The sequence below is a fragment of the Podarcis liolepis genome (genome assembly GCF_965112155.1).
Source record: "Podarcis liolepis genome assembly, chromosome: 12".
NCBI classification, from domain to species: Eukaryota; Metazoa; Chordata; class Lepidosauria; order Squamata; family Lacertidae; genus Podarcis; species Podarcis liolepis.
This window is the reverse complement of record NC_139563.1, coordinates 1,417,983-1,435,854: the sequence shown is the minus strand read 5'-3', so window position 1 is coordinate 1,435,854 and position 17,872 is coordinate 1,417,983. Positions and strand designations below refer to the sequence as shown.

The 17,872-nt window shown below is 43.6% G+C and overlaps 2 protein-coding genes across 4 annotated transcripts in view; one reads left to right on the top strand and one right to left on the bottom strand.

Annotated features, from left to right (window-relative positions):
* LOC310689259 (uncharacterized protein) overlaps window positions 1–17,872 on the bottom strand; it is a 163,963-nt gene that overhangs the window by 75,117 nt on the left and 70,974 nt on the right. The gene's annotated exons all lie outside the window — the stretch shown is intronic.
* Window positions 926–16,233, top strand: LOC310689286 (uncharacterized protein). Of its 2 annotated transcripts, XR_014517431.1 has the most exons (8): window positions 926–1,091; window positions 9,376–9,874; window positions 10,011–10,092; window positions 10,351–10,433; window positions 11,111–11,237; window positions 11,782–14,475; window positions 14,666–15,192; window positions 15,446–16,233. XR_014517431.1 is itself a non-coding variant. In XM_083466804.1 (6 exons), exons 2-6 carry the CDS (start codon window positions 9,461–9,463, stop codon window positions 13,509–13,511), a joined length of 2,436 nt encoding a protein of 811 aa, XP_083322930.1. In that variant the 5' UTR covers window positions 926–1,091; window positions 9,376–9,460; the 3' UTR covers window positions 13,512–15,184. The 2 variants fall into 2 exon arrangements, 1 of the variants encoding a protein (XP_083322930.1); XM_083466804.1 differs by lacking the exon at window positions 15,446–16,233 and having other exon boundaries at window positions 11,782–15,184.

The window sequence follows — 17,872 nt, the reverse complement described above, 5'->3', positions numbered from 1 at the left end:
AATGGGAACAGGGGTTACCCTCGTTCAACCTTGGCAAACATGTCCAGACAAGTACAATAGAATTTCCTTTACATGTCTGGACCCCTTGGCAAGTTTGGTGATGGGATTAGGCTTTCCTTGGCCGACAGTCAGCTCAGCAATTGCCACCTCTGGGCACTTCCTGGGGTAGGGGGTGTGTCTACATGTCCTCAGGCTTGGGGAGGTGGCAGGGAAAAGAGTCATAGTGTTGCAATGGAGGAAGCTGGCAAAGGAGTTGATTTTATATTATTGTTAAAGCTAGGTAACTTCCCTGAGCTGCCAAGTCGAAAGGATACATTTATGCATAATATCTGTAGCGTTTAACAAGTTGTGCCCCTCCCCTGTAATTTCCGTAACAGGAGGAACTCAGCATCAGAACAGATGCCCTGCAGAATCAGGCCACACTCTGCTCCTTGCTCATCCCCATGCATGATCTGAACAAGACTCCCACGAATCCTCTCTGGGACTCCCCTTCTCCCCATTGCACCCCTCAGGGGGAAGAGACTCCCCGGATCCCAGGAGGCGCCTCCTAGGCAGCGCTCGGCTTGCAGAGAGAGAGACAAAAGGCAATGAATTGGGCTCTGGAGGACCTGCCTCTCCCCCGCCTTTATTTTCCCCCTCCTCTCCTCTCTAGGAATCTAGCGCGGCTCCTTTTAACCCTTGCAAAGCCGAGACACCAAGCTTCCCCCCCCCCTTCTGCACTTTCTCTCTTGAAAGCAGGAGCCCCGTGCATTGCGAACACCCGGAGAGCATTCATTTTGGGGGGGCCTTCTTGGCTGGGAGCATTTCCCCCTGCGCTTCTTTTTGCTGGCCAAGGCAGGGAGCAGTTCAGATCCCAGACCAGAGCCCCCCCCAAATAAAACCTCCTTGGCAGAGGGAGGGAGGGAGGGATGAGCTCGGCTTTGCAAGGGTTAAAAGATACTGATCTGCATTCCTAGAGAGGACAGGCAAGACAGGAGGGGCAGGTCCTCCATTGCAACACCCCCTCCCCCCCCCATCGCTTCCTCCAAAGGGAGGCTGGTGGTTTTTGTCTGAGGAGCAAGCGCTGCCTCCGTGGCGCATTCTGGGATCTGGTGAGTCTGGGGGAGAAGGGACTGCAGGGTGGGTGTGCTGGGGGGGGGCTGCTCAGCTAATGCATGTGGGGCCCCCCAAGTCTGGGAGCAGAGGGTCCTGCCCTAGCCCTCCATGAAAAGGCAGGGAGGGGATGTGTTTGCAGCAAGCCTGGCGCTCTAGTCTTCCTTAGGATCCCTAGGCTGCTGCTTGCAACTTTGCGCGCGCGCGCGGGGGGGGGTGTCTCTGCATGCAGGGAAGACTGATCAGGATCCGCCACAGGGACGAGCAGAGGCTGCAGCCGGACGGGGCGTGAAATATACGCAAAAGATCAAAGGAAAACCTGAGCTGTGCAATCCATCAATAAGGCAGGCGGAGAGGTGGAGGGCCGCCTCTGCCCGAGCTATAGTTCCCAGATTTCCCTGGAATGAAGCACAAATTCTTAGATCCCTTTTTTTTTTTTTTGGAGGGGCGGTTCTTAGCAACCCTCAGCATCCTTAACTGGGAGACCCTCTCCCACCGGCTCCCTCTGACTGGGCTATATTATTATTATTATTATTATTATTATTATTATTATTATTATTATTATTACCCCACCCATCTGGCTGGGCTTCCCCAGCCACTCTGGGCAGCTTCCAACAAAATATTAAAATACAGTAATCTGTCAAACATTAAAAGCTTCTCTAAACAGGGCTGCCTTCAGATGTCTTCTAAAAGTCTGGTAGTTGGTGTTCTCTTGGACATCTGGTGGGAGGGCGTTCCACAGGGCGGGGGCCACCACCGAGAAGGCCTTCTGCCTGGTTCTCTATAATTCCCAGAGTTTCCTGGCAAAAAGATTGAATTGCTCAGACACTCTTAAGGGGCATATCTCCTAGGAACTCCCAACACCCTTTACAAACTATGGTTCCCAGGATTCTTTGGACTCCTTAAAGGGGTCTCATCCTGCTTTGCAGATGCAGCGCAGAGGGGGGGGCTGGCAGTGTGTGTTGTCCTTTTGTGTGTGTGTTTGTGTTTGGATAACTTTATTAGGTTTTATGAACAGGGATCATCGGAAGAATAAAGGATAAGGAAAAACAAAAGACCAAGTCTTCTCTGCATCACAAAAATAGCATAATAAATTGGCAGGAATATCTGCAACACACGGTTCATTATTATTGGGGTGTCTGAGTTCTCAGTTCATGAATTGGTTCAACCTAAAGCAGAAAAGGGGGAAACAGGACGGAGTTAACAGATAACACTGAGCATCTTATAGCCAAAGGCCTGGCCAGGAGCCCTTGGGGTTGCATTGAGGTCAAGTGTGAAAAATAGTCATTTTTCCTCCTATTGAAATTGAAATACTTTATTGTCACTTGTACAACTTGTATACAGTGAGATTACACTAGCACCCCCCACTCAGCTCTCTTAGTTTACTGAAAGTCCGTTGCCCTGTTGTTCTCTTCATTCAGCAGCCTAACAGCCCACGGATAGAAGCTGTTCTTTACCCTGTTGGCGCGACTAATCCTGCTTCTATATCTTCTGCCTGAGGGCAGGAGATCAAGAAAGTGCCGGCCAGGGTGTGAATCATCCCTGAGAATTTTCCTCACTCTCCTGAGGCAACGTTCTTCCGCTATTTCATCCAGCGGATTCAAGGGACAGCCCATAATATCTTGTGCTGTATTCCCCACCCTCTGTAGGCACTTCCTATCAGTTGATGTCAAACCAGCGTCCCACACTGTGATGCAGTAGGAAAGGACACTTTCTATTGTGGACTGGTAGAAGGAGATCATCAAATGTTGATTGACATCGTTCTTCCGCAAGACTCTGAGGAGATGGAGTCTCTGTTGGGCTTTCTTAACTACCTGGGTTGTACTGATTTTCCAACTAAGGTCTTCACTGATATAAACTCGTGAGGAATTTAAAGGAAGAGACTCTCTCCACACAGCGGGGCAAATTCTCCTCTCTTCCTCCCAAAGTCCAACACCATCTCCTTTGTCTTGCTGATATTAAGGTGCAAGTTGTTCCCTAGGCACCATGGAGATATTTTTTGGACCTCCCCTCTAGACGCTGATTCATCACCACCTGTTACTAAACCCATTATGGTGGTGACATCTGCAAACTTAATAATTGCAGCAGACGGGTCAGATGATACACAATCGTATGTATGCAATGAATACAGGTAGGGACTTAGCACACATCCCTATGTTACCAATGAAACAGTATCAAATAATTGGTCTATTGACGAACGCGGGTTCAAAGTGGAGATAGTGGTTTATGTTTAAATTCAAATTTAGATCAACCAGGTGCAGCCCAATCCTGAAGGGGTGGGGATATTCCTGGGATGGTTTCCCCCTCTCCTTTTCATGATGCTGTGTGTGTAGCTTAGTGTGTAGCCAAAACCTGGAAGTGGGGTTATGGCGGTAGAAAAGGAGGCAGTTCTTCAGATTCTTGGGGACCTAAGTGAAGCCTTGGTGTGAGCACCTCAAATTGGGCCCCGAAATGAACGGAACACCAAAAACAGGAATGAGATTCAGTGAGGAGGGGCAGATCCATGGAGGCCACCTTGAGCTCTGGAGGAAAAAGATTGGGGGGGGGGGGGAATGTCGTTAATAAAGAGAGGGAACCCAGCTGATAATGTGGTTGCTCCATTTTGGACCAGGTTGTGAGTTGTTGTAGCAGAACCCACCGCTAGCCACCGATAACTCAGCAGACACCCCGCTGACTGCTCCCCATTATATATAGCAGACCCATCGCTTGGCAGGCCAATTACAGGAATTTCTGCAATTTCCCACAGGCTCCCTTGTGAGGATCTTATGTGAGGGAAAACTTAGTGATTTAGAGTCTTAGGAAAGAGCCGAACGAAGAACAGTTTTATTTACAAAAGAAGAGGTCCATGAAACAAATTTGGGGTCAGGAGGTGCATTCTTTCAAATAAAAGTTGGCTTATTACTTAAACTAAATAGAAAGATGTCACTGTAGTACATGCACAGCTTTTTTTAAACTTCAATTGCTAAAAGCTCTCTTGTTGCACTTCAGTTAAATGTTCAGGTTTCTACCATAGGAGGTAAAAGAATTAACTCGGTTTCTGTTCATTTACTTAGTTATGACCAGGGTTATAACTAAGTAAATGAACCAAAATGGTCCAAGGCCTGGAAACGATGCCTTATGAGGAACGGCTAAGGGAGCTGGGCATGTTTAGCCTGGAGAAGAGGAGGTTAAGGGGTGATATGATAGCCATGTTCAAATATATAAAAGGATGTCACCTAGAGGAGGGAGAAAGGTTGTTTTCTGCTGCTCCAGAGAAGCGGACACGGAGCAATGGATCCAAACTACAAGAAAGAAGATTCCACCTAAACATTAGGAAGAACTTCCTGACAGTAAGAGCTGTTCGACAGTGGAATTTGCTGCCAAGGAGTGTGGTGGAGTCTCCTCCTTTGGAGGTCTTTAAGCAGAGGCTTGACCACCATATGTCAGGAGTGTTTCCTGCTGATGGCAGGGGGTTGGACTCGATGGCCCTTGGGGTCTCTTCCAACTCTAGGATTCTGTGATTCTAGGGCTACACTTAAATACTTTTAATACAGCGCAGCTTCCTTCTCAGCCTCATACTTTGGTTCCTGAGCGAGGGGCATTTTTTGTCTTCCCTCCTCTCTCTTAACCATCCCACTCCTGAGGGATTTCCCACAGACCCAGGGGATCTTCTCAGGCTTTGTTATTCATTGGGGGGGGGGCTCCTTTTCCTAGCAGATCTCTCCCCTCCTGACTGGAAGGAGACCCTGCTTTAGTCCGTCTTCCCACAGCTTCTCCCTCTCCTGCCTCAGACTCAGACCTCCAGGTTAAATCCTGTCTCCATATTCTCCCCAGACCCTCCACTGAGTCATATTCCTCTCTAAGCTGCTGCGAGGCTCCTTTTCCTCTCGGATCAGAGCCAGTTCTCCCTCAGACAGAGATGATGATGATGATGATGATAATTTAAAAAAATCGTACCTCCCCTCTTAGATCAAAGCCAGTTTTCCCTCAGACAGAACCTCTTCGAATAATAATAATAATAATAATAATAATAATAATAATAATAATAATAATAAAAAATAAAAATAAATAAATAAAATCCCCACCTCCCCTCTTAGATCAAAGCCAGTTTTCCCTCAGACAGAACCTCTTCGAATAATAATAATAATAATAATAATAATAATAATAATAATAATAAATAAAAATAAATAAATAAAATCCCCACCTCCCCTCTTAGATCAAAGCCAGTTTTCCCTCAGACAGAACCTCTTCGAATAATAATAATAATTATAATAATAATAATAAATAAAAATAAAAAATAAAATCCCTACCTCCCCTCTTAGATCAAAGCCAGTTTTCCCTCAGACAGAACCTCTTCGAATAATAATAATAATTATAATAATAATAATAAATAAAAATAAAAAATAAAATCCCTACCTCCCCTCTTAGATCAAAGCCAGTTTTCCCTCAGACAGAACCTCTTCGAATAATAATAATAATTATAATAATAATAATAAATAAAAATAAAAAATAAAATCCCTACCTCCCCTCTTAGATCAAAGCCAGTTTTCCCTCAGACAGAACCTCTTTGAATAATAATAATAGTAATAATAATAATAATAATAATAAATAAATAAATAAATAAAATCCCCACCTCCCCTCTTAGATCAAAGCCAGTTTTCCCTCAGACAGAACCTCTTTGAATAATAATAATAATAATAATAATAATAATAATAATAATAATACCCCTCTCCCCTCTCTGATCAGGCCCTGCCCAACTCTTTCCCTCCGAAAGGGCTCCTCGGATTTTCCCTCCAAAAGGGCTGGCAGCCAATCAGAGAGAGAGAGAGAGAGGCTCCCGCCCTCTGGCAGAATCTCTGAGGCGCTGCCTCCCCCGAGTGTCCCTCACAGTTGCCTTCAAGGGCGGCTGCGCCCCATGGAGGGTCTTGCGATGCCCCACCTGATCCCGAGGGGGGACCCCATGGCCTCGTCCCCTCAGCCCCCAAGGGATGGTGGCTGGCAAAGGAGCTGGAGCTAGAAATGGGCCCTGCTCCCTCACTGAGGCCACCTGAGCCTCCAGGGGCCACGTGGGATGTAAGAGAACACCCAGGAATATATGGCTGGGGTGGGGAATATGCTATGTATCGTTATTATTGTTAATCTTGTTAATGATTACCTGTGCTTGACCCGAAGTTCCCAGGACAGTATACACAATATTAAGTGCAGTTTAAAACCACTTGGAATCACAGAAATATTACTCCTAATTAACTTCGTTTTTAAGGGGTGTCCTTTGACCCCACCCACTTGACCCTCAGGAAAACATCAACTATAATTTTATTCAAAATAAAAAAATTCCTTCCAGTAGCACCTTAAAGACCAACTAAGTTAGTTCTTGGTATGATCTTTCGTGTGCCTGCACACTTCTTCAGATACACTGAAACAGAAGTTGCCAGATCCTTCTATATAGTGAGAAGGTGGGGAGGGGTATTACTCAGAAGGGTGGTGGGAATGGGAGATTGGCAGATAGCTGAGATGAGCCTGTTGACGACTCTTAATGACTGCAATAGGTCTTACAGGAAAAGGCAAGGGGTGAGAAGGTGAGAAATGGCTTAGTCATGTATAATGAGATAAGAATCCAATGTCTCTGTTCAGACCAGGTCTCTCCATGGTTTTAAGTTTGGTAATGAGTTGCAATTCAGCAGCTTCTCTTTCCAGTCTATTTCTGAAATTCCTATGTAGTAAAACAGCTACTTTGAGATCTTGTATAGAATGTCCTGGGAGATTGAAGTGTTCTCCTACTGGTTTCTCTGTTTTGTGATTCTTGATGTCAGATTTATGTCCGTTTATTCTTTGGCGTAAGGTTTGGCCTGTTTGTCCAATATAGAGAGCTGAAGGACACTGTTGGCATTTGATGGCATACACAATGTTAGACGATGAGCAATTAAATAGTCCCGAGATGGTATGTGTGATGTTGTTGGGGCCAGTAATGGTGTTGTCCGGGTGTATGTGGCAGCAAAGTTGGCATCTGGGTTTATTGCAGGCTCTGGTGCCAGTGTCCGTGTTAAGTCTGGTTGTAGTATTATTGTGGGTTAGGAGTTGTTTAAGATTGGGTGGCTGTCTGTAGGCAATGAAAGGTCTTCCTCCCAGAGCTTGAGAAAGAGAACTGTCATTGTCCAGGAGAGGTTGTAGATCTCTGATGATGCGTTGTACTGTTTTAACTTGGGAGTCGTCAACAGGCTCATCTCAGCTATCTGCCAATCTCCCGTTCCCACCACCCTTCTGAGTAATACCCCTCCCCACCTTCTCACTATATAGAAGGATCTGGCAACTTCTGTTTCAGTGTATCTGAAGAAGTGTGCATGCACACGAAAGCTCATACCAAGAACTAACTTAGTTGGTCTTTAAGGTGCTACTGGAAGGATTTTTTTTATTTTGACTATGGCAGACCAACACGGCTACCTATCTGTAACTATAATTTTATTATTTATACCTGTCCCTTTGGGGGTACCCCACCCCATTACCATGTCTTTAGAGTGTTGCAGATTCCAAGTGCTAGAAAATGAGAGAGAAGCAGGAAAGAAGTTGTCCCCAAAGTGGGGGTGGGAGGGAGAGCAACTTTTGAGGATCCCAGGGTTAGGACCCCCACTCTAGATTAGTATCCAAATTACACTCCATAGTTGATCGACTCATATGTCGATCACCCTTCTGACTTTGCTCTTTGACTGAAAATACAGAAAGGCAGGGACAACCAGGATGCTTCATCTCACAGAAATCCCTTTAGTTGCCGGCATATTTTGCTTGGTCACTTTCTTTCCAGGAGGGTTGGAGGATTATTTATTTATTTATTCAGATTTTTTTTTAAATGACAAACAATTATCAACCAACCAACATAAAAAGAGAATTTCGAAGGATCTCCTGAACTTCCCTCCTCCCCTTGGTGGGTCCTTATATTAATCTTTTCCTCCTGCATCTTGTCTATTAATCCAAATCTTTTAAATCTGTTACACCCAAAATTCAACATTAAACCAGAAGTGTTATTCTAACCCTACTAATAATTTTAGTTGTTTACAATGGTGTTTAAGGTAAATTATATATTTTCCCCATTCCATATAAATTTTTGGTCTTCCTGGTTTCTGATTCTTCCAGTCATTTTTGCCAATTGGGCATAGTCCATCAACTTAATCTTCCATTCTTCTCTGGTATGAAGAAGAAGAAGACGACTCTGTCTTCTTTCCATCTCTGGGCTAATAACATCCGAGCAGCCGTGGTCACATACATAAATAGTCTTTTCTGATCTGTTGGAATTTCAGCACCTAGAATTCCTAAAAGAAAAGCTTCGAGTTTTCTAGAAAAGGTTATTTTAAACATTTCCCCCCCAGTTCATTATATATCATCTCCCAGAATTCTTTTACTACCTTACATGTGCCTTCTTTTTCCTTTCTTTTCCTGCATGTATTTGACCTTATTTTGTACATTTTAGCTAGTTTATTAGGAGTTAAATACCAAAGATATATCACGTTCATAAAATTTTCTGTCAATGTATAACATGCTTCAGAGTCCCTCGCCCAGTGTATCATAACAGATTTAACCTGTTCATCTTTTGTATGCTATTCTAATATTAATATTTTACTATTAATTTATACATTTTTGAAAGCAATTTAGTCTTGTTTTCTAACAGCTCTTTTTCAAATTTAGAGGTTTTATTAAGAAAACCTTCTTTTAATCCATCTTAAATATATCATTTAGCTCATGGTATTGTAACCGATCAGTTAATTCTTCTCTTATACTCTCAAACCTCTTAAATCTTAGTTGATGTCCTACTTCCATTAACAGTTCTTTGTAAGTTGTCCAGTTATTTCTCATACTGAATTTTTTCAAAAATATCGCTTCCTGTGGGGAAAGCCACCATGGTGTTTTTTGCTCTAACAGATTTTTATATTTTCTCTATACTTCATAAACCGATTTTCTTACTACATGATTTAGGAAAGCTGTATGTACTTTAACATTCTTGTACCACAAAAATGCATGCCAACCTTATCTATTGTCATGAACTTCAAGATCTCAAATGAGTTTTTAAATAATATACATTCCCCTAGCCAGCATAAACAGGATGCTTCATAATATAATCTTAAATCCGGCAGGGAGAATCCACCTCTATCTTTAGAATCTATCAAAGGAGGGCTTCCTTTGTTAAAGAAAGCTCAGACTCTGGGCTGTGGTGGAATCCAGCCCTGGTTTCAGACTCATCCATGCCTGCTCAGGACAACTTTTTCTTCTCCTGACCGTATATTAGTCTTATAACAAAACAATGTATTTGCTTTGTAGGATTTGCTAGTGCCACTCATTAGGACAAACAGAACTGGGAAGAAGACCAATCTTCCGATCTCTTGGAGGCTTCCTGAGAGCCCAGATGGATGAGCTAGACTCAGCTGGCCCTGAAGTGGGAAGAGGCCACGCCATCGAAACTGAGAGTAGTGGGGGATTATGGGAAATCTCCGTTCAAAAGATCCTGGGTGAGGAGGACACCCTCCACTCAGATGTGCAGAGCCAGCGGTTCAGGCAGTTCTGCTACCAGGAGGCCGAAGGACCCCGAGAGATTTGCAGCCGACTCTACCGCCTTTTCCATCAGTGGCTGAAGCCAGAAAGGCACACAAAAGCTCAGATGCTGGACCTGGTGATCTTGGAGCAATTCCTGGCTGTCCTTCCGCCAGAGATGGAGAGGTGGGTGCGGGAATGTGGAGCAGAGACCAGTTCCCAGGCAGTGGCCCTGGCCGAAGGATTCCTCCTGAGTCAGGCAGAGGAGAGGAAGCAGGCAGAGCAGCAGGTGAGAGAAACTTTCCTCAGGATACCCTCACGGGGCTCTGAATGATATGGGAGATCCTTTTTTTTTTTTTGTCTCTGCCACTCCTTTTCTAATCTTTCCCCTCAATCTGTGTTTTGAATCCGTATTGCTATATCAGAGAACGGTGATCTTTGTAGAAATTGACCCTGATTCCTCTGAAGCAGAGAGGACTGCATTGGACACCAGAGAGGCACCCCTGGGTAAGATGGAGTTTTTTCTCTGTTTGGTCACATTCTTTGCAATCTGTGGATTCTTTTCATGTTTTTGAGGATACTTGGGGTCAAGAGCCTAAAGGAGGGGATATGTATTTTTGCACAACTAAAATACGAAATAGGTACCAACATCAAAATGCACTCAGCTGGTGGCATTTTTTGAAGGCCCATCTGTAGTTAGAGATGTGCTGCTTCACCTCTGAGAGCACACACCCGTGGCTTCCTACTTACCTTTATCTCTCTCAGGTGACAGAAGAATGCTGGCAAGATCTGCTTATCCATCTTTTCATGGTAGCAAAGGAGTAGCAGCCGCTGTGGAACCAGATCAGGTAGGAAGAAGGAGCATTGTGGGGAAAGAGGCTGGGGGTGGGGCAGCCAGAGTGCCTCTGGGCCAGGATAAACCTCTCTCCACTTGGCTTCTGTCAGAGTTGCCATTAACAAAGGCTGAACATGCCATTCAAGGTGGTTTATGTGCTGAGAATAATGAACAGCTGCCTCACCTTAATTTGCCTTCTGAGTGCTTGTAGAAGCATTTACCACTGGTTGCAATTTTATTTATATATTGATTGTTGAATGTGAAACCTTACAAAACAGTTGCCAGGAGTCACCTAAGCAGCCTCATCAGTTGCACAATGGGGCTTTCCCCCCCCCTCCTGCTCTCCGCGCCCCCATGCGCCCCTTGAAGCTTTAGTGCATCAGGAGGGTCCCCACCACAGAACTGCACATGGGGAGAGAAGAGAGAGAAATGCTTGCAGAGACAAAATGTTTTGTAGAACACAGTGTGACGTTCCATCCATTTAAAAATAGATTAATAGCCATCATTAAAATACAAAGTAATAGAATTACATTAAGACATTAAAAGAAGTATCCATAACTAAAACATGCAGCAAAAATAATTAAAAATCCATTAAAACAACACAGCAATGAACAGGCAGAAAAGAAGAAAGACATTTGTAGTGGATAATTGTTATGCTATCTTAGAAGATAAACTTTCTTTTTCTTTTAGGGCCCAGTGTGCTTTGAAGATGTAGCTGTTCATTTCACAGACGATGAATGGGCCTTGCTGCATCCTGACCAGAGAGCTCTGCATGAGGAAGTCATGGGGGAGAATCGTGAGATCATGGACTCGCTTGGTAAGGCTCCCTGTTGCATCACAATATCTGTTTTGAAAATCAATACATACCTCTATGTGATGAACCTCCTATGTTTTGATGGGGCTCAATAGTGCACCAACAGCATCTGGGACAGCTCACCTTGAATGCACAGCTATCTACTGTTTAGTCTGCAAATCTTATTCTCCTTATGCCTTTTTAAACAATAATCGGGTTGGCCTTAAATGCCTGACCCTTTTTATAGGCTTCAGAATTATTAGGGAAGTCGAAGTAGCTCCCTGGCAGGTTTTTTTTTGTTTTTGCTTGTGTCGGCTTCTGGTTGATCAAAGATTCCATGATGTAGCCAAACAAAATCCATCCTAGAAAAGAACCAGGGTATTTGAATCTCAGGTTCCCATAAATATCCCTGTTAGTGCCAGTAAACTAAGGCAGTGAACCCTGTAGTAAGACCTCACATATAACTCCCTTCTGTACTTAATCTATCACATGTGTTTATGAGCAATGTTCAATAATTTGGGGCTCCATCTCTTGCCGAGGCTCTAATTCATTTCTCTCTTTGTTACAGGTAATGATGATTTGGAAATTAAGAACGAGGGAGACCACGACATCATCCATACAGTGGAAAAGACATATCAATATTCAGAGTTTGGACAAAGCTACAGTCAGAGTTCCCATTCCACTTCCCATCAAATAAATTCCCATCAAATAAATCCCATTTGGAAGAAACTGTATCAGTGCTTGGAATGTGGAAAGAATTTCACTTGGAAGAAAAGTCTCACGTCTCATCAAAGAATTCATACAGGGGAGAAACTATATTACTGCTTGGAATGTGGAAAGACCTTCAGTGAGAGGGGCAAGCTCACGGCACATCAAAGAATTCATACAACAGAGAAACCATATCAGTGTTTGGAATGTGGAAAAAGCTTTAGTGAGAGGGCCAATCTCATTTCCCATCAAAGAATTCATACAGGGGAGAGACCATATCAGTGTTTGGAATGTGGGAAGAGCTTCAGTCAGAGCACTCATCTCACTTGCCATCAAAGAATCCACACTGGGGAGAAGCCCTATCAGTGCTTGGAATGTGGAAAAAGCTTCACCTGGAAAAAAAGTCTCACTTCCCATCAAAGTATTCATACAGGGGAGAAGCCCTATCCGTGCTTGGAATGTGGAAAAAGCTTCAGTGAGATGGGCAAGCTCACGGCCCATCGAAGAATTCACAATGGGGAAAAAGCATATCAGTGCTTGGAATGTGGAAAAAGCTTCAATAAAAGTGCCAATCTCACATCCCATCAAAGAATTCATACAGGGGAGAAACCATATCAGTGCTTGGACTGTGGAAAGCGGTTCAGTCAGAGTGCCAATCTCACAACCCATGAAAGAATTCATACAGGGGAAAAACCCTACAAGTGCTTGGAATGTGGAAAAAACTTCAGAGAGAGGGGCAATCTCACGTCCCATCAAAGAATTCACAGTGGGGAGAAACCATATCAGTGCTTAGAGTGTGGAAAGAGTTTCAGTAAGAGTGCCTATCTCACATCCCATCAAAGAATTCATACAGGGGAGAAACCCTACCAGTGCCTGGAATGTGGAAAGTGCTTCACCTGGAAAGAAAGTCTCACTTCCCATGAAATGATCCATACAGGGGAGAAACCCTATCAGTGTTTGGAATGTGGAAAGAGCTTCAATAAGAGCACCTATCTCACATCCCATCAAATAATTCATACGGGGGAGAAGCCATATCAGTGCTTGGAATGTGGAAAGACCTTCAGTCGGAGCACCAATCTCACGGCTCATCAAAGAATTCATACAGGGGAGAAACCATATCACTGCATGGAATGTGGAAAGAGCTTTACCTGGAAAGAAAGTCTCATTTCCCATCAAATAATTCATAAAGGCGAGAAACCATTTCAGTGTATGGAATGTGGAAAGAGTTTCAGTGAGAGTGCCCATCTCACCGCCCATCAAATAACTCATACAAGGGAGAAACCCTATCAGTGCATGGAATGTGGAAAGAGGTTCTGTAAGAGGGCCAATCTTACTTCCCATCAGAGAATCCACACTGGGGAGAAACCCTATCAGTGCTTGGAATGTGGAAAGAGGTTTAATACAAGCACAAACTTCCGTCGACATCAAAGTATTCACCGTGGGGAGAAACCATATCAATGCTTGGAATGTGGAAAGAGCTTCAGCCAGAGCACCCATCTCACTTCCCATCATAGAACTCACAGAAGAGAGGAACAATATCATTTCTCGTTGAAAGAGCTTCAGTCAGAACATCAGTCTCATGACCAATAAAATAATTCATACAGGGAGAAACCATATCAATGCTTCTAATGTGCTAAGAACTTCAGTCAGAGAATCCATCATACTTCCCATGAAAGATCTTCCAGAGGAGAGAATCATAAAATTGTAGCGATCGATCGACCCTGAGGTTCATTTACCCCAATCCCCTCAAGGCTAGAATCTCAGCTAAAGTATCTCAGACAGATGGCCACGCAATCCTTCTATGGGAATTCCCTTCCATTGTTGAATAGCTATTATGGTATTGTCTAAGTTCTTGTCTGATGTTTAGTTGGAATCTCCTTTATTGTTACTTTAATCCATGTCTTCAGGCCCTGCTCCTGGAGCAAGAGAACACAAGTTTTCTCCATCTTTCATGGGACAGCCCTTTTGATCTTAGAAGATGGCTGTCGTATCTCTCTCGGGCTCCATTTGTATGTAAAGTTGTATGCACCTGTATCAAAGTAATTCATAATTATAAGTATAGTATAATAGTAGATTTAAGGTACTGTTAGCTAGGGAGGTGGGGCAGAGTGAGTTTGGAATGCTGAGGTGAGAGGTGATTGGCCGAGTTTCAAAGGAGGTTTGAATAAATACAGTATCCAAAAAGTAGTCATAAACAATGAATGAAACATTAAAAATATACAATCAAGCTGAACAATTTCCACAATAATTGCAACAAGATCTTAAATAAGTATACAAGAGGAAAAAATGTAACAGCAACAGCCTCCTCACCCCGAAATCCCTACGCCCCAGAGCCTGTTCAGCAGGCTCAGCCTTTGCAGCTGGAGTCAGTCCATCAGTCTGGGCCCTCCCAGGCCAGGTGAAAAAAGGCCTGTAAGGCTTAGAGCAAGTCTTCTGGAGATGGCCAAGATGGTCTCTGGCCTCATCAGTAGAGACGGTTGGAGGGTGGAGTGGAGGGTGAGAGTGGTTGTTGTTGTTGTGAAGCAGCCTTGGTTAAATTAGGAATAGAGGAACAGCATTATAATACCTGTTGTTACAGTTGTAATAAAGTGACAAAAATGGAAATGGGGACATTTGAAAGCATTCGTTTATGTACACAAATTTTCATTTAAACCTTTTTTTTTTCTTTCAAAAGTCAGTTGCATTCTACCACACACCTCCTCCTTCGCTACATTAGGGCTGAAGTGTTCTGGTAAGAGTGGCAGAGGAGAAAGGGCAGTTGTTTGGTGAAAGACCCAGCTCACAGCTGTGCACCTTTTACCAATGTTGATTTCAAGGCTTTATTTTAGCGTTTCTTGTCATGGGCCCAGTCCTGTGGAACATCCTGCCACTAGAGATTCAGTAGGTTCCCGCTGTGCCAACTTTTAACTGCCTGCTATTTTTGCTTCTATTCCATTAAGAGTACGTACACCCCTTCAGGGGTCTATTGATGCTTGTTTTTAAATTTTATTTTTCCTGCTAACTTGTTTTTAATTAACTTGCTTTTAATTTTAATTTTTATGATATTAATTGGTTTTATGTTCTTATATTGCTCTAAACTGCTGTAGTATATTTTGATGATACAGCTGTCTATAAATACTTAAATGAACAATCCTGTAAGGGAGTTTAGGCTGAGAGACAGTGACTGGCTGGCCCTGAGCTTGGGAGCTGAGCAATACTCTCTTACCTCCCAGTCCTCTTAATATGACCTATAAACCCATCATCTTTAAAATAAATGAATAAATGAGAGCCAGTGTGGTGTAGTGGTTAAGAGCAGTGGGCTCGTAATCTGGGGAACTGGGTTCGCATCTCCGCTCCTCCACATGCAGCTGCTGGGTGACCTTGGGCCAGTCACACTTCTCTGAAGTCTCTCAGCCCCACTCACCTCACAGAGTGTTTGTTGTGGGGGAGGAAGGGAAAGGAGAATGTTAGCTGCTTTGAGACTCCTGAAGGGGAGTGAAAGGCGGGATATCAAATCCAAACTCTTCTTCTTCTCTTCTAAATAGAAATGATGGCTTTTGCTGCAAAGTGGACAGTTAGTTGCAAGGGTAACTTTTTGCATTGTCCACCGTCACATATGAAAACCAGACGAGAATACAGTCTTCCAAACAATGAAATCGAAATAAAGTCTTTCAGAAGTTCTTGAAAAGATGGCGCCTTGCCCCAAAGACAGTGTCCATGATGTCGGGTTCTGCAGCTTCCAAAGAGGAACCTGGCACAGTCCATGTGTTCCTGGACTAGGGCACCCACCTTCTAACCTGGAATTAAACAACTGGTCACAGAAATCATATCACACCCTTTAACCTGCTTAACTATTGGCTGTCCTGTTCCTTAGGTCAAGAAATCTGAAGCTGCGAAACCTTGAGACTTTGTACACACCTTTCATTTAAAGCACATTTCCCCCGGCACACACAACCCACACCTGAATTTATTTTGAATTGTTGGGGGTTTTTTTAGGGAAAAAAAAACATGTTCCTTTAGTGCATTGTGACTTTTTGGGGTTTCTACATAGATGGATAGACTAGAGATACTTCGGTGTCAAAGCAGAGTATCTTAAGATTTAATGTTACAGTAGAAATGTTCCATTTCATATACGGTAAAGTATCATAAAATTTGTTTGCCTAGTGAATTCATGGGAGGGGGAATCATTTGTACTATTCTATGAATCTGTTTGCATGGGTTTAATGTTGTTTGGAGACAATAACTCTCAGTAATTTCATATTATCTATGTGTTTGTCGTGTGTTCAGCACACGTAATTGCAGATGAGACTAAATAAAATGCTTCCTAGGAAAATCCCTTGGGCTGCTGCTGTAGTGTTTCAAATGTGGCTTCACTTACATATATCGTATTTATTGCAGAAAAATTACACCATAGTTGGCTCATTAATCTGAACCCTGCTGCTTTCTCCTAATTTCTTAGGTAGAAATAACTGATAATGAAAAGGAAGAGGCACACCCTTTCCCCCAAACGTTTAGAATCTAGTGAGCATCATGGAGAATTTCAGCACTTAGTCATGTGCCTGCAAGCTTGGCCGTCTATAAAAAGTGCAATTGTGTAAGTAGATGTTCACATACTGCCATGAATTAAAACTTAATCCTCCTTTTAAATATAAAAGGTATGCATTACAGTGCTAAAGTGGCTCAAGAAAGTAATTGCTGTGGCAGCTGACATCTTGGAGAGCACAATGCCACTACGCTAACTAACCTGGAAAGCTGTTGTGTTATCTCTGTAGGGATAAGCCTGGAGTCGAACATTGTGCATGCTAAGCAGATGCTCTACTGCTGAGCTATGGCGATTCCCCATATTTGGTGCTGCCACCTGATTAAAGAAATATTGGGCAGGGCATCATTTGTCTCTTCAATGATGTGTTCTATGTTGCAAACTGCCCTTTGGTCTCTTGATGAATGGCGGTATCTCAAGGGCATAGGCCTGGGCAGTGGGTCTGGAGGTCCTGGGCTGCCCAGATGACAAGACCCCCCCCCGGCCTCGCTGGTGTGGTCCAAATCAGAACAATATGTTTGGCACCTGCTTGACTGCGGGAATGAGACATACAAGACACTGTAGGGACTCCAGATTTGTACAGCGCTTACTCCTTAGCCTTTTCTTCTCCCAAAGGTATCCCACAAGGCTACAGATTGTTTCTCAGGATTCACTCCCCAAGCTTTTCTCACAAATGAGTACAGCTGCAAGGTAGCCGAGGTTTAGGATCAGAGTTTTCCTTCTAGATGGACTACCTTCCCAGGTTGAAAAGCCCCACCTGCTCATTTCCTTGTACCGCATGTGCAGAAACCACCTTCTTGACTGCTGGACCCGCTATTGCTCTTGACTGCTCAATCCGGCCAAGCCTGTCTTCACATGCGGAAGATAGGGAAGTCCCTAAGTCACCAAGGGTTTCAGACCCATCAGCTACCCTCACCTGGTTTAGCAGACCAAAGCCATTACCCAAGATGTGGCCACATTTGCATACCTACAGCTTCTAGGAGCCACAAAGGGTGCAGGGTGTAGACCAATGGTGGATGAATAATAATAATAAAAGTCAATTCAATTAGCAATTAAGCATTTCCGAAAGGGGAAGTGGCATAGGTGTGCATGTTTCCTTTTAGAGAATGCATAAAAACAAAGTATTAGTCATTATCAGAGTATGATTTATTGCTTTAAAGTGAGATTAGCAGCTACCAAGTGCAGTTATTTCTACAGGGATGTAACACAGTGGCAGGGGTCTGCCTCAGTGGGCAGTTGTGCCACTGCACTGTGCACTCACTGCAGCTTCTGGGACAAGCTCAAGGGCAGCCCCACACAGAGAACAAGTCACCAGGCTTTTGAGTTTAGACCACCGAGGGAAACCCTTGGTGTGTATTATCACCAGTTTTAAAAGCCAAGAGTGTGTTTGTATCTTGGAACAAAATTATACTAGAAAAAACAAACTGCCTCA